The sequence below is a fragment of the Microtus oregoni genome, unplaced genomic scaffold (genome assembly GCF_018167655.1).
Source record: "Microtus oregoni isolate MIOR12 unplaced genomic scaffold, Mior012 000017F_ref0000208, whole genome shotgun sequence".
NCBI lineage: Eukaryota > Metazoa > Chordata > Mammalia > Rodentia > Cricetidae > Microtus > Microtus oregoni.
Genome location: NW_024543076.1, coordinates 663,510 through 677,084, shown reverse-complemented (window position 1 = coordinate 677,084; position 13,575 = coordinate 663,510). Strand labels below are relative to the sequence as shown.

At 45.6% G+C, this 13,575-nt stretch overlaps 2 protein-coding genes across 5 annotated transcripts in view; one reads left to right on the top strand and one right to left on the bottom strand.

Annotated features, from left to right (window-relative positions):
- Invs (inversin) overlaps nt 1-9,518 on the top strand; it is a 146,866-nt gene extending 137,348 nt beyond the window's left edge. For 2 of the 3 annotated variants that reach the window (XM_041667843.1, XM_041667845.1), the window contains 4 exons: nt 1,468-2,161; nt 4,978-5,207; nt 6,013-6,087; nt 8,451-9,518. In XM_041667843.1, the coding sequence (XP_041523777.1) occupies nt 1,468-2,161; nt 4,978-5,207; nt 6,013-6,087; nt 8,451-8,554 (1,103 nt within the window). In that variant the 3' untranslated portion in view covers nt 8,555-9,518. The remainder of the gene's footprint in view (nt 1-1,467; nt 2,162-4,977; nt 5,208-6,012; nt 6,088-8,450) is intronic. The other variant, XM_041667844.1, reaches the window with a different exon arrangement.
- Nucleotides 9,519-10,018: 500 nt separating this feature from the next.
- Tex10 (testis expressed 10) overlaps nt 10,019-13,575 on the bottom strand; it is a 39,226-nt gene continuing 35,669 nt past the window's right edge. Inside the window, exons 13-14 of one of the 2 annotated variants that reach the window (XM_041667906.1) lie at nt 12,138-12,348; nt 10,019-10,248 (exon numbers count right to left, since the gene is read on the bottom strand). In XM_041667906.1, coding sequence (XP_041523840.1) covers nt 10,135-10,248; nt 12,138-12,348 — 325 coding nt within the window. In that variant the 3' untranslated portion in view covers nt 10,019-10,134. The remainder of the gene's footprint in view (nt 10,249-12,137; nt 12,349-13,575) is intronic. The other variant, XM_041667905.1, reaches the window with a different exon arrangement.

Genomic DNA, 13,575 nt, shown 5'->3' with positions numbered 1-13,575 from the left:
GGGGCCAGCTGCTCAAATATATGGATCTATGGGGAACATTCTTATTCAAAGCACAATAGATATTCTCACACATATGATACCTGATAATGTTTATAACATGTAATCTCATCTATTCTTCTCACTTACTATTGCTCTGCTGACTTGGCTCATGAGCCCATACATTTCCAGCTGAGAAGGAAACACTGGGCCAGCAATTCAAGATCCTGTGATCCGCCCCAGAGCTGAGCTGTGGCAGCTGTTAAGCTACTGCCAGGTCACCTTGTCTCCTTGGGCTGTTCAGGGTCCCAGCCCCAAACCAGTAGCAGGTTCTAAGCTGAAAAATTGACCGTCAGACCTTGGGATCTGTACAGGCCTTCCTCACCAGAACCACCTGAGTCTCAGTTCTTCCTGTTTCTGTTGCTGGCTCCTCAGCACGTCCTATGGATGGTATCCTTTTGTTCTGCATCTCCACCATCCTCCGTGGAGGCATGTGTCAACTCTGCCTCCCCAGAAGCACAAGTTCCTGCCTGATGTTTACATTGGTGCTGTCTTCATTGAATTGGGTTTTTTGCTCTGTGTTTCGTTCACTTTTTTCAGACATATCTTTTTGCATATTTTTAATCTCATGTATGTTTACCAAACTTCTGGGAGACCTAATCCCTCCATGTTGTACATTAACTGTCATTCAAGGCAAACTCTGCCCTTGTGCCCTTTATAATTTTGGACCATGATAATTTCCTTCAGAAGACCCCCTGCATATGTTTAGTTGAGGACATGACACACAAAAGCAATATCGCCTATGCTTTTTGTGGGCCATCCTGGGATACCTCACCCTGAGACCAGTTTGTATATTAATGTGTCCTAAGGTTAAGAAATACACACTGAACCCACATGGAATACAAAACTGGGTTCAAGTTCACAAGGGAGACTCCACCCATCCAGAGTCTAGGTAGAGACACATGGTCTTCATCTCCTGGTGCTGGCAAGCACACTGTAATGCGGCTTGTGTCTTTTGAGAGCCTCCGGCTGCTTGCAGGATCTCCACTCCAGTTCACATGCTACCTGCAAGGCTCTGTTTTGACACAGCCAAGTGTCTAATAAGGCCACCCCTGACCTGCCCCATTGCTGGACAGCGGACACTGGTGGATTCAGTTCACGCCCTCGTCACTCTGCCTTTCAAATTTTCTTTTCTGCATCCAGAATCCCTTTATTTTTTTTAAAGCAAGAAGGTACGTTTAAAAGGATGTTCCTGCTATTTTAATGGGTATTTCTAGAGAGAAACAGAATGCTTTCTGGCTGCCTAACTCATCAGATTGCTAGGGAAAAAAGGAGTTTTGTTCTGTGTTATTGTGTTACTGTTACATTACCATTGTTACTGTGATGCTACCGGAAATGTCTGCATCTTTCTTGTGAACAGATGAACACAGCAGCCCTCACCTGAAAGTATTAGACACTGATTGTTATTCTAATTTTTCTTGTCTACCCAAGAAACACCCAGGGAACACTGCAGAGGCCCCTCTGCCTATGTGCACCTCAGATCCCATGAAGGTGGTGATGGCGCCAGGCATCAGGGAGCATCCTCTGTGGAGAAGTGCAGAGGTGAGACCAATGGCGAGCACCAATGCGTGGAGGGACCAAGCAGGGCCAGGCAGCCCTTGTCCTTTGGGTCAGCCCAGCCTGCTGAGAAAGGAGAGGACTCCAGCCCTGCAAGTGCATCCCAGCAGGACAGCCCCAGGAAGGCAAGCAGGAGGCAGGACAGGGCACCCAGGTCCAGAGGTGCTTCCCAGAAAAGGCGCACCCACCAGCTCAGAGACAGGTGCTCCCCAGCTGGGTCCAGCCGGCCTGGCAGTGCCAGGAGGGACGTTGCCTGTACTGAACAGAGCCCTCTCCATCACCGCACACCAAGAAACAAGGTGACCCCGGACAAGCTTGTAGGAGGGGTCTCCTCAGATCTGCCACTCCGTACAGAAGAGTTGAGGTCAGGATGCAAGAAGCTGTGTGAGGATGCCCGGGCATCTCCAGAGAGAGATGTGGTCCATGGACCCCTTCCTGGACAGAGTGTGAATATCCACCTTCTCCCTGTAGAGCAGCGCCTGCAGATAATCCAGAGGGAGCGGAGTAGGAAAGAGCTATTCCGCAGAAAGAACAAGGCCGCAGCAGTCATCCAGCGAGCTTGGCGAAGGTAAGAGGGCCAGGGACTGCAGCCCGCCACCGGCCTGCTGTTGTTAAGTCCTGTGCTGTCTTTTGTGTTCTGGTGAGCTGTGTTCAGGATAGAGGCAACTGGATGGAGCCTTCTTCCCATGGATGTATACCTCTCCCTCCCAGCACTTCACATGGTTTAAGTAAAATGGAAGATTTTTTCTGTAGAGGTACGTGCCGAGGACAGGGCAGTACAGAACAAGCCCAGTTTTCCGCTGCGGTTCTGACAGCGACTAACTAAGCAAATCCCTGGGCCTCCCTTGACCCTCAGTTTTCCTGTTTGTAAAGTGGGATTTATCAACTCCAGTACATGAGACTGCTGCATGCTTTGTAAACTCTGGAGCATCATATATAGGATCTTCTTTTATTTTTTTTAATTTATTTATTTTTATTTTATGTGCATTGGTGTTTTGCCTACATGTATGTCTGTGTGAGGTTATTGGTTTCCCTGGAACTGGAGTTACAGACAGTTGTGAGCCATGTGTGCTAGAAATTGAACCCAGGACCTTTGGAAGAGCAGTCAGTGCTCTTAACCACTGAGCCATCTCTTCAGCCCCAGAATCTTTTTTTTTTTTAAGAATATTTTAATGTTTATCGTGTGTGTGTGTGTAGATCAAAGGACAACTTGCAGGAACTGGTTCTCTCCTATCATGTGGGTCCCAGGAATTAAACATAGGAAGGACATTGGGCTTGGTAACAGGTGCCTTTACCTGTCCTGTCGTATCACAAGGTATTTTTTTTTTAATTTCTAATCCAGGAATTTGTCATACTACAAATATCTAAACCAGTGCTTAGATATACAAGATCATTATGCTGAAATCTATGAACCTATTTGAACCACCATCACACACAGACTGAGCTGGGGCCTAAAATCTGGGGTGGAGGCTAGGTCATAGGACTGGGATGTGCGGAGCCTGATTACCTCTAGGGTAGGGGCAGATTTTCCTGTATCAGTCTCCTTCACACTGGGTCTCCACTCTATCCAAGTGAAACTGTCCTTGGTGACAACACAGGAGTTATGTGGCCTCTAATGCTGGGGAGACGGTAACAGCAAGTCACTGGGAACTGCATATGTAGTGTGTCACAGCCCATCAGAGGGAGGGGGGGGCAGAAAAACAGTACTAGCAGGGAGCACAGCAGCCAACAGAGAGAAAGGCCTCCGGGAACACCCTGCCGAAGACGACACAACCCAGAGCCAGGCCTTCTCATTTGTGCTCGTCCAGGCTTTGAATAATGTGCCCAAGCTCCCGTGGCTCCAGTCACCCCAAGGAGGCCATCCAGACAAGGACACAAACGCTCAGGAAAATGACTAGTGCCTATAGTAGCACTTGACTGTGACTGGCCCACATCCGAGGGCCTTCATCACTAGTGTGTTTGCTGCGATTATGAGGATGGTGGTAGGCAGAGGGGACTTGTGCTCCTCTTTGAAGTTAGAGAAGGGGTGGTCCACATCAGGGAACAGTTCTGCATCAGCTGCTGCTGTCACTGCATTTACTGGGCCAAATCCTCAAACCACGGTGAGGTAGGTCTGTCCTCACCTCATCCCACAAATCAGGAAACTGAGGCACAAGGAGATTTGTTGGCTTACCAACATTCCAGAGCTAGAAGGCACGAGTACTGACTTTAAGATGGTCACCCCCATGCCAAGTCACAGGTGAGAATAGCCACTATTTCTCCATTTGGGGAATCATGCCAGCACATGCACTGGCTAGCAGCCAAGGAAACTTTGCTTTAAGCATCTTTACTGAAAACAGCAAGGCTTACCCTTTCAGGCCACAGCTGTTCCCTAGCTGAAAGGTCTCTCCTCAGACTGTCTGCTTGGGTCCCTTTGAAGAGTCCAAGGTTGACAGATTCTGTCACCGAGTGTCCAGAGTAAATGAGCCCAGTCATTCCCTCAGGAACGGGGACTCACAGCGCACGCCCACCTGGGCAGGTGATTATGCAGGTTTGCTTGGGCTCCACCATTGTGCCTACCTGAGATGGGACATCAGGGCTCGAAGGGCCCGTGGGAAAGCACACTGAGTGATTCTGTTTCAGCTGTTCTCCGCTTATCTACAGAAACCCAAAGTACTGCCTGTCCGTGGACAATGTCTGGCACCAAGCCCAAATGAAAGGGATAAAGGGACAGGACTTGACACTCTGGTTCATGAAATCCTGGCTGTCTTTGTAGGGAATGTGTCCAGGAAAGAGCTAGAAGACAGGGATGGAGTGAGAAGATGCGACCTTAGCCCCTACCCCCAAAATGAGTCTTAAAATTGTAATTTTTATTAACAATTAAGACTTGACTATATCTGAGGTGTTTATGTCCATGTGTGCCATCATGAGTGGGGCAGACCCATTAGCAGTGCAAGGCCACAAAATTCTGGGTTTGGCGTCACCTTCCCAAGATGCTTAGTCATTACAAATGTCCTAAAATGTGCCTCCCCAGGACTCAAGCCCTAGGATGGTGACTGGAATATTCCATGATCGACACTGTTGGCTCCTACAGCATGGCTCAGCCGTAGATCCTTCCCCTAACCAAGCTCATGGTGCTTTGACCACATGTTTTGGGCATAGATGCCCCATTTCTGCTTGTACCAATTCTGCTGTCTGGAGTGCCTTTCTCTGCCTAGTAAGCATCTACTCCCCATTTACACCCAGGGAATCCCAGCAGCCATGGAGAGCCTCCCAAACACCCAGCTCCTGGCTCATGTGTGACACCTCACTCAGTGTGGGTGCTGAAGTCGGGGTGGGAGCTTGTTCCACTGCCTCAGCTGTCAGCACTGCAGGGTCTGACAGCCTGTCCTCTGACCCTACCAGATACCAGCTCAGGAAACACCTGCCTCGTCTTCTGCACGTGAAGCAGCTCAGAGCCGGAGACATGCTCAGATGTACCCAAGTGTGCACAGTCCTGCTCCTTCAGGTCTGGAGGACAGAAGTGGAACACAGGTTCCCAAAGTCCGTCACAGTAAGCAGAACATCCAAAAGTCCACCCAAAGGCATGTCAGCCACGAAGTCTGCAAGGCACTCAGTGCTCAGGCAGATCTATGGTAAGTATTCTGGGTACTCTGCAACAAACACTCGCGATCCTGAGTGCCACACCAGTCTGCAATAAGACTTAACTGGACAACTCTCCATCCAGAGTTTGTTTAAAAAAAAAAAAGTCCTATTTTCAGTCACCAGGAGAATTTTCACTAATCAGTATAATGCCCTCCTTCCAGCCAGAGCACCTCCTCTTAGTTCCCAGACTAAAAGCCTCACCACTCAGACCTCTCAGATGTCTGCTTGGGCCCTCCCCTCACATTAACCCACCGGGCCCTGAGACCCTGTGTCCCTTTGGCCATTCTGGGCTGAGGTAGCAGTGTTGCTCTTCTACGCAAAGGCCCACAACCCAGGCATGCAGAACTGAACAGATGAGTGGCTGTAACCTGAACTATTACCAGCTCTACAAAAGGCCCCCAGAATAAATCAGTCCAGTTATCCTTGCACTTTGGATAGCTGCTCAATAGAGAAACAGAGCCCAGGCACCTTTAGGAACATCCCTTGCAGTTTAGACAGCATTTCGATTTGTCCGCTCCCAGCCTACAATGTCTGTGATCATTAGGTTTCTGATTCTGAATAATTTCAGCTTTTGAACCACTGGATTAGGGGTACTCAGCCAGAAAGGTTCATGCAAATAGCCAAACCAACCAACTCCAAAATCTGAAGCATTTCTAGTACCACTTATAAAGTATATCCTATTCCCACACATGCCTTGCTGGGCAGGCACCAGCAAGCCCTCACCTCAGTGAGAACTCAGAACTTGGTAGGTCACAGGGAGCACTAACACATAGGTGCCTTGCTGGTTGGTTGCAGGTTGCCCTCAAGATGGGAAAGTACATCATGCCCCCAAGCCTTCCAAAGGCCCTGCTGTGCTGCATCTCAGTCCAGGTAAGGCAGCCACTACACTGGCAGGGCATGCGGGGAGAGAACTGGATGAGTTTTCCCATGATCCTTTTGACTTCCCCTTTTCATGGATTACTACAATAAACATCTTTAAGAGGCAAATAATTTTCACAACTAAAAACCAATTAATAGTACCTCCAATAGAAATATAAATGGTAGCTATCTATTATTGATCTTTTATTTCATTCTTCAGACTTTCTTCAAAGGAGTGTGTTAGAATCCTTGACTTCAGCTTCCTCCCCACAGATGGAAGGCCACACACACCATTAGAGCGCATTCTGTCAGGCTCAATAGCACGCTTGCACCCCCAGCAGCAGCACAGGGGACTTCTTTTCCCTCACCAGACATGGGAGTTTTACTCAGGGCCTCTTCCTTCAGGCCAGCATTAAGAGTGGGTGATAAGTTCAGGGCTGTCAGCAGCTAATGCCAGGTCTGGCCTGTCTTCACAGGTGGCCATGGCAACACGCTCCCCCCCTCTGTAATCTACAGGGCCATCCTGCAGAACAGAGAGTATCTAGAAGGTGAACAATGACTGTCAGCATGAACTTTACTGTTCATTTAGTTTTTGGTGGGGAAAAGCAGAGTAATTACTGCAAAATCTTTAATAAGAGTTGGCTAATTCATGTAACACAAGGCAGGCTGATCAGAGAGTAGCAGGTGGGGTAGCTGGAAACTTTCAAAGGAATCAAGGGCCACAGTTGCGTGGCATGACTGTCCTTATACTGGACTGGAAATATTTCAAAGTAAGAACTGTCATATGAAACTATGAGATATATGGCATTTAGATATAATTAAATACAAAGTAGGCAATCAGATTATTCCCCTCAAATCCATATTTACCACTGGCCCTTAAAAATGAAGATGTTTGGCAGCCTAGAGGTGCTTAAAGACTGAGTAAATGCAAAGACATACTTTAGACTTTTTAATGACTTCATGGAACAAGCAGTGTGTTTGTCTTGCAAATTTCTGACTTGTCTGAAATCAAACAAAACAATCTGTTTAGCCCCAAATTTGGGGCAACACAGGCTGTTAGACCCAAGTACATCCACATTAAGCACAAAACACTTAGTAGTAAACTAAGGTTTAACTGGAAAACGTGTCTATCAATCATTTCAGTGACTGGAACTTACATAGAAGGCCCTAAAACATGGAATCAAGTGGTTGAACCATAAAGAAAAGCATTAACTCTACTGAGTTGTTTGCTTTTTGCTTTAAGAATTTAGTGGTGCTAAGGTTTTTCAAATTTTGTTCGATTTGGGCTATTCAATTTTTTTTAAAAAATTTTGCTGGGCAATGTACATGTTGTCGTTCCAATTCAGGAAGTGCCCTCCTCAGGCTTTACACATAGAAAGGGAGAGAGTGATGGAAATCCCAAGATGCAGGCTCCCTGGACTATTGCTGGGCATGCATGAAACCCAAATAAGCAACCTGCTCTCAGCAATCTTCCACACATACACCATTACTGGGTTTCAACCTAGTTCTGTACGGATGCATAGCTACCTGTGCCCATCTCCTTAGCGGGCTCCCACTAGCAAGAGCAATGACCAAGGATCACGTGGTTATTGGTAATGGTCCTCTATTGGAACCCAATATATTCCTCCACCTTTGGAGCGGAATATAGATGACAACTTATTTCAAGATACCAGTTTCCAGTGCCCATGTTCTAAAAGCAGTAATTTAAACTCAGGGAAATTAACCTGTGTTCCTTCCCCCAAAATGCCCATATTTCATACTTACTTTTATCTTTCGCATGACATTATGAGTAAGACACATCTTCAGCAAGTTTTTCCCACCTGCCATTTTTGTGGCTGTCAGTTATTATGGTGTGTAAAACTAATGTTTTTGTTGCAGCCTAATAATGTTACTCAAGAAACCAATGTTGACAGCCAGGTGTAGTACTGAAATTCCAACTATCAGGAGATTGAGGCAGGAGGGTTATGAGTTCAAAGCTAGCCTAGACCACATACTGAGAGCCTCTAAAGAGGGGAGAAAAGCCTGAGATTCCTGCTGTCATTCCTTCAAACAAACCTAATTTTTCTGTTAGACTTACAAAAGTATGTGGCACAGGAATTCAAAGATATGTATAAATGACGTGTGCCATGTGAACGGCATAAAGATAGGCATACTAGCATGTCCTTCCCACTCAAGACCTAGTTTTCACTTACAACCCAGGACACTGTTTTGAAGACACACCCACAGTGAGGTGAGGAAGAACCAGTCATCTGCATCTAAGCTCACCACCTTCCTTGGGTCCAGGGATAACTCCACTCCAAATCCTTTCTCCTCAGCACAAAGAACTTCTCTCTTCATTAAGATCAATAATATAAATATCCATTTGCTTTTAACAGTCCACAGTCTGCAGTCTATACATCTTGACAACATTGGAAGATCAAAGAAGTTTTCTTATAATCTGCAACCAGCCAGTCAGTCAAAGAACAAGCCAAAGCTTTGACCCTGGGGGAAAAGCAGAACCAGTGTGGAGTTCTGCTCTATCAACCGCTGTTACTCATGGGAACACTTCACTTTCCATACCTAGAGCCTTATTATCCGGATTACGAGGTAGCAACTCCAAAGACAAATGTTTCCTCCTGGCGTACACCAGAGCAGACTCTGCTCGTATGGAGTGCCTCGCTGTGCGCCTCACCGCCAGGAGGCTGGAAAGGAGAACTGATGGCAACCAACAGCGTAACCAACAACACCTGCACTGAGCCGCTGCTGGTTGGGATTTCGGACAGCTAGGCACAGGCCTGTTTTTTTCCCTCTAGAGAAGCTCTCAGATGGGAAACCTGTGCCACAGCCAGCACCTTTAACTCCTTAATTTCCTGGAACATAATGTGATGAACATCACATTTTAAATCAAAATCATGGTCTAGTGTTTGCCTTTAGAAACTGCCCAGGAGGCTGAAAATACACTCTGTTAATTCCTTACAGTTGTCAATTTCCAAACTGGCCCTGGAAGGGTACAAGCTGCAGCCATGTGCTCACTCTTTCCCAAATATTGTCTGTAAAGGTTTGTTTACATTTAAAGGGGAAACGGTGTGGGAGATCCATCTGTCTATGTGTTGCTTTTATTGGTTAATGAATAAAGAACTGCTTTGAGCCTATGGTAGGGAAGAACAGAACTAGGTGGGGAAAGCTAGGCTGTATGCTGGGAGAAAGGAGGGAGGAGTCGGAGAGAGGCAATGGAGCCTCACCAGAGACAGATGCCTGGGCTTTAGCCCACATGGCGATACACAGATTAATAGAAATGGGTCAAATTCATATGTTAGAATTAGCCAATAAGAAGCTAGAGCTAATGGGCCAAGCAGTGATTTAAATAATAGTGTTTCTGTGTGATTGTTTCAGGTCTAAGCTAGCCAGGTGGCGGGAACCAACAAGAGACCTCCTCCAACACTTCACTGCTGAGTAGCACCAATAATAACACAGTATCAAGAAAGCAGTAGGGCAGGGTTCAGAGCAGAGTGAGTCAAAGTAGGTCTCTCGTCTGCTTTGCATCTTCTGACAACTTGCTGAAGAAAGCAGTCTTTCCCCAACTAATTTCTTTTAGAAAAGAAACCCACATTCTAGCCCTCTAAGAATACTTGGCTTAAAGTCTAAGTGATTATGGGCTTTCACAGAGGCACAAATGACGCCAGGCCGCTCCTGTGCTAGCACTAAAGAACAGGAAGCAAGGGTTTACCTTATTAATGACCTTGACTTTTGGTTTAGTAGATTATATTCAAAATTATGGAAACGGGTTTGCCTGGATGGCTCACAAAGATTCAGCTAATTTGCTGCTAAGTGAATGAAGGAACCCTAGATCATCATGTCCTGTAAACATGCAGCTTTTAGGAAATGCAAGCTGTGCACTCCAGACAGACAATGAGAGTGCACTAAGAACTCTTAGGCCTGATTTTCCCACTTCGGTACAAAAGGAGTTCGTGAACAACTTCTTGTAAAGTTTAGCTTTAATGTCAAACATTACATCAGACTTTTCCAAAATAAAATGGATGTGCATGAACAATCTCAAACAGGAGGTACCACGGTGCTTCTTCAATACAATGCATTCAATATACTAGGCCCCTGGGGATGGCCACTGATGTACACGCTAAAGCAGTAATGTAAGTCAGTAAGCCACTGCTCCTGAACAGTACCACTCTTCAAAGTCTGCAAAGAAAAAAAAGGCCATTTAACCTGGTAACTGTACTACCTGAACACACTTTTCATGGATCCTCCATCTATAAACCAGAGGAAATTACAAAACAATCAACTATTGGGTGTTGCTACAGCTGGTGAAAATTCCTCTTTAGGTTCTATACAGTCTGAAATTATGAAATGGCTCAGGTGTTTCACTAATTGGTCCCCACATAATGTTGCTGTCTTGGAAGTTCAGAACTTGAGTTACACTGAGCCTACTTCTGGCCCAAGCTCTCTACTTCCTGACCCACTGAGATGTAAATACCTCCCATCAAACTCCCATTGCCAGAGAGTCACCCCAGCCACAGTGCTTCATGATAAAAGACCACACCCTCTTAAACTGTCAAATAGTCTTTTATTTTAAATTGGGTCTCTTATATGGTCAGTGTGAAAAGAAAAACAGTATGTGCCCATAAGTGTAATGAGTTTTTTTTTTTTTTTTTCAAGACAGGGTTTCACTGCAACTTTGGTTCCTGTCCTGGAACTAGCTCTGTAGACCAGGCTGGCCTCGAACTCACAAGAGATCCACCTGCCTCTGCCTCCCAAGTGCTGGGATTAAAGGTATGTGCCACCACTGCCTGGCCTAAATGTAATGAGTTCTTACTGAATCTGCTCCCTCCTGGACATGCTGGAAACTAATACAAGTTTTTACAGCCAACCAGCTCTACCCTTATCCCTTCCTCACAGCATTAGATTTCATGATTTTCTCACTAATGTCAATAGATCAGTCCTGCAGGGCCAACTAACAATCTTTTTCTTTCTCTTTTACGGAGGCTGACTAATCCAAGTCACTGACTTTTCTTGCCTTCTACTGTTGTGTCTAAATTATCACACTGCACATTGTCCACTGCTTCTACGAAGACTTAGAAAAGTCAAAGCACGTACCTATTAACATGTGTGAATAAACCCTAAATCACCCATACACTCAAGCCAAATTCCTAAGGGATCCTCTAGCACAAAGCTACCCTGACAGCCAGGTGTAGAGGCTCTGGTAAAGGCTTCATTCTCCTTTTTCTTCTATCACTGCCCTTTTCTCTGGTACTAGCCAAAGCCTGGGTGTGCACCCCATGGCATGCTGGGCCTTCTCACTCACTCTCCGATGCTGTACCACAGCTTATTACCCACCCCCACCCCCGCCCTTGCAATGTGTGCCTCAAGGCTCAATCTGTCAGCTTTCTCAGACCCTTAACTAAAGGGCAGGACTTTCTTCCCTTCTGTCACAGAGCTGCCAAGATTTACAGCTTATGCCTGCAATTTTTTTCTCCTCAAACTTTTAATGAAATTGTCCCTGAGAGCTTAAAAAACTGGCTGAGTGTGTGATGGCTCACACCTTTATTCCCAGCACTCAGAGGCAGAGGCTGGCGGATCTCAGTGAGTTCAAGGCCAGCCTGGTCTACAAAGTGAATTCTAGGACAGCCAGGGCTGTTACAAAGAGAAACCCTGTTTTAAAAAACAAAAACAAAACTTATTATTTATTGGTTTATGATACCAAACATTTGGGTAGCACTTAATAAATGTCAGATACACTAATGAGTTGACTATTCTCATTTAAGTCACCCAAACCTACATCAATCCAATCTTAATAGATAGAGGACTAAGTCTGACTATAGAAAATGGGAAGAGCTGCCATCGTAACCACTCAATAGTGTCTCACAACCCTGGTAGCTATGCTTCCAGTGCCTAAAAAACCAAACTCCTTGAGTGCTTTCAGTCTATATTTTTAAAAGACTGGTTCTGAATCAGAGACAAAGAAGGTAAACAGTTGGACACAGGAACCTCACTCTCAAAAGCACCCCCCACCCACCACACACAAAGCCTCCTCCCCTACTAAGGACAAGCACTAGGTTTGTGCTGCCTACCGTGATATTCTTGATGATCTGCTGCACTAGGATGGCATTGGCGAGCATGTGTGTCCTAAGGGGAGCGTGCTGAAGCAGCAGGCGGAGCAGCTGGCCCACAACAGGCAGCTCCTCGGAAGCAGCTCTGTTCACCCGCAGACTCTGCAGCATCAACCTGAGGACTCGAGGGAGGAGAGCCAGGATGGAGACACAAACACCCCACAGCTTGTCCCTATAATAATAGAAAGAAAAATGAGTCCGTGAGCCAATACACAAGAGAAAATGTCCTTTCCACATTACCCAAAAGAAAAGGGACTTTCAAGAAAACACAATATTCCCTGTCTGATGTGACAACTCAGTGCCTGTAGTTCCAGCTTTTTGGAGCTGAGCAGAAATGCCATTGAGTTTGAGCCCAGCCTAGACTTTATGATGAGTTCAAGGGTAGCCTGAACTACAGAGATCCTATCTCAATAAACAAAACTAATACACAAGCTTACAAGCTTCAAATTAAATACCATAAACCACAACTAGTAAGAATTAAGAAAAAGCAACTAAGAAGCCGGGCAGTGGTGGCGCACGCCTTTAATCCCAGCACTCGGGAGGCAGAGGCAGGAGGATCTCTGTGAGTTCGAGGCCAGCCTGGTCTACAGAGCTAGCTCCAGGACAGGCTCCAAAGCTAGAGAGAAACCCTGTCTCTAAAAACCAAAAAAAAAAAAAAAAAAAGCAACTAAGAGTTGGCTGCTAGAAAGTCTGATAAACAGTATTTTCCTGGGCTTAACACCAGACATTATGGAAGCCACAGTGATTATATATAGCACAGAACTTACCAGAAAACAGAAGTATCTCTACCCGCACAAACATCACCTAACAATGGACACCATTCAATCCATATAATCCAGTAGACACCTGAAGACTATTGCAACCAAGAAAGCAAAGAAATACATACATCAAACTTCAAGCCTAAGACTAGCTCTAGGGTCTGTCAATATCACAGAACAAAGGGTTGATTTCCAGAAGGGGAAAAAAAAAAACATGTTCAGAAAAAAAACAATAATGGGACCATTACTCCAACAATGGGTCACAAAAGGTGAGACATGGTCATGTCTATGTAATTAGACATCATTCTCCAGGTATATTCATACAGCAGGAATGAAGAGAGGTTTAGGATAAACACGATCTTTGAGTGCAATAAATAACACAATCTTCATCTGGATGGTGAGTTATGGGGACTTTGGAGACTGAGTGAAGTCCCGAGTGAATGAATGTGTATTATTTGGGACTGCTATATATATATAGAACCACAATGAATGTGTATTGTTTGGGACTGTATATATAGAGAGAGAGAACCACAATGCCTGTTTCATGGAGACTGCCACAGCTCTCCTTGGGTATAGAATACAAATGCTGACAGTGTACACAGTGTAGCTCCTCCCGTTTCCTCCTCTCAAAAAAGTTCAAA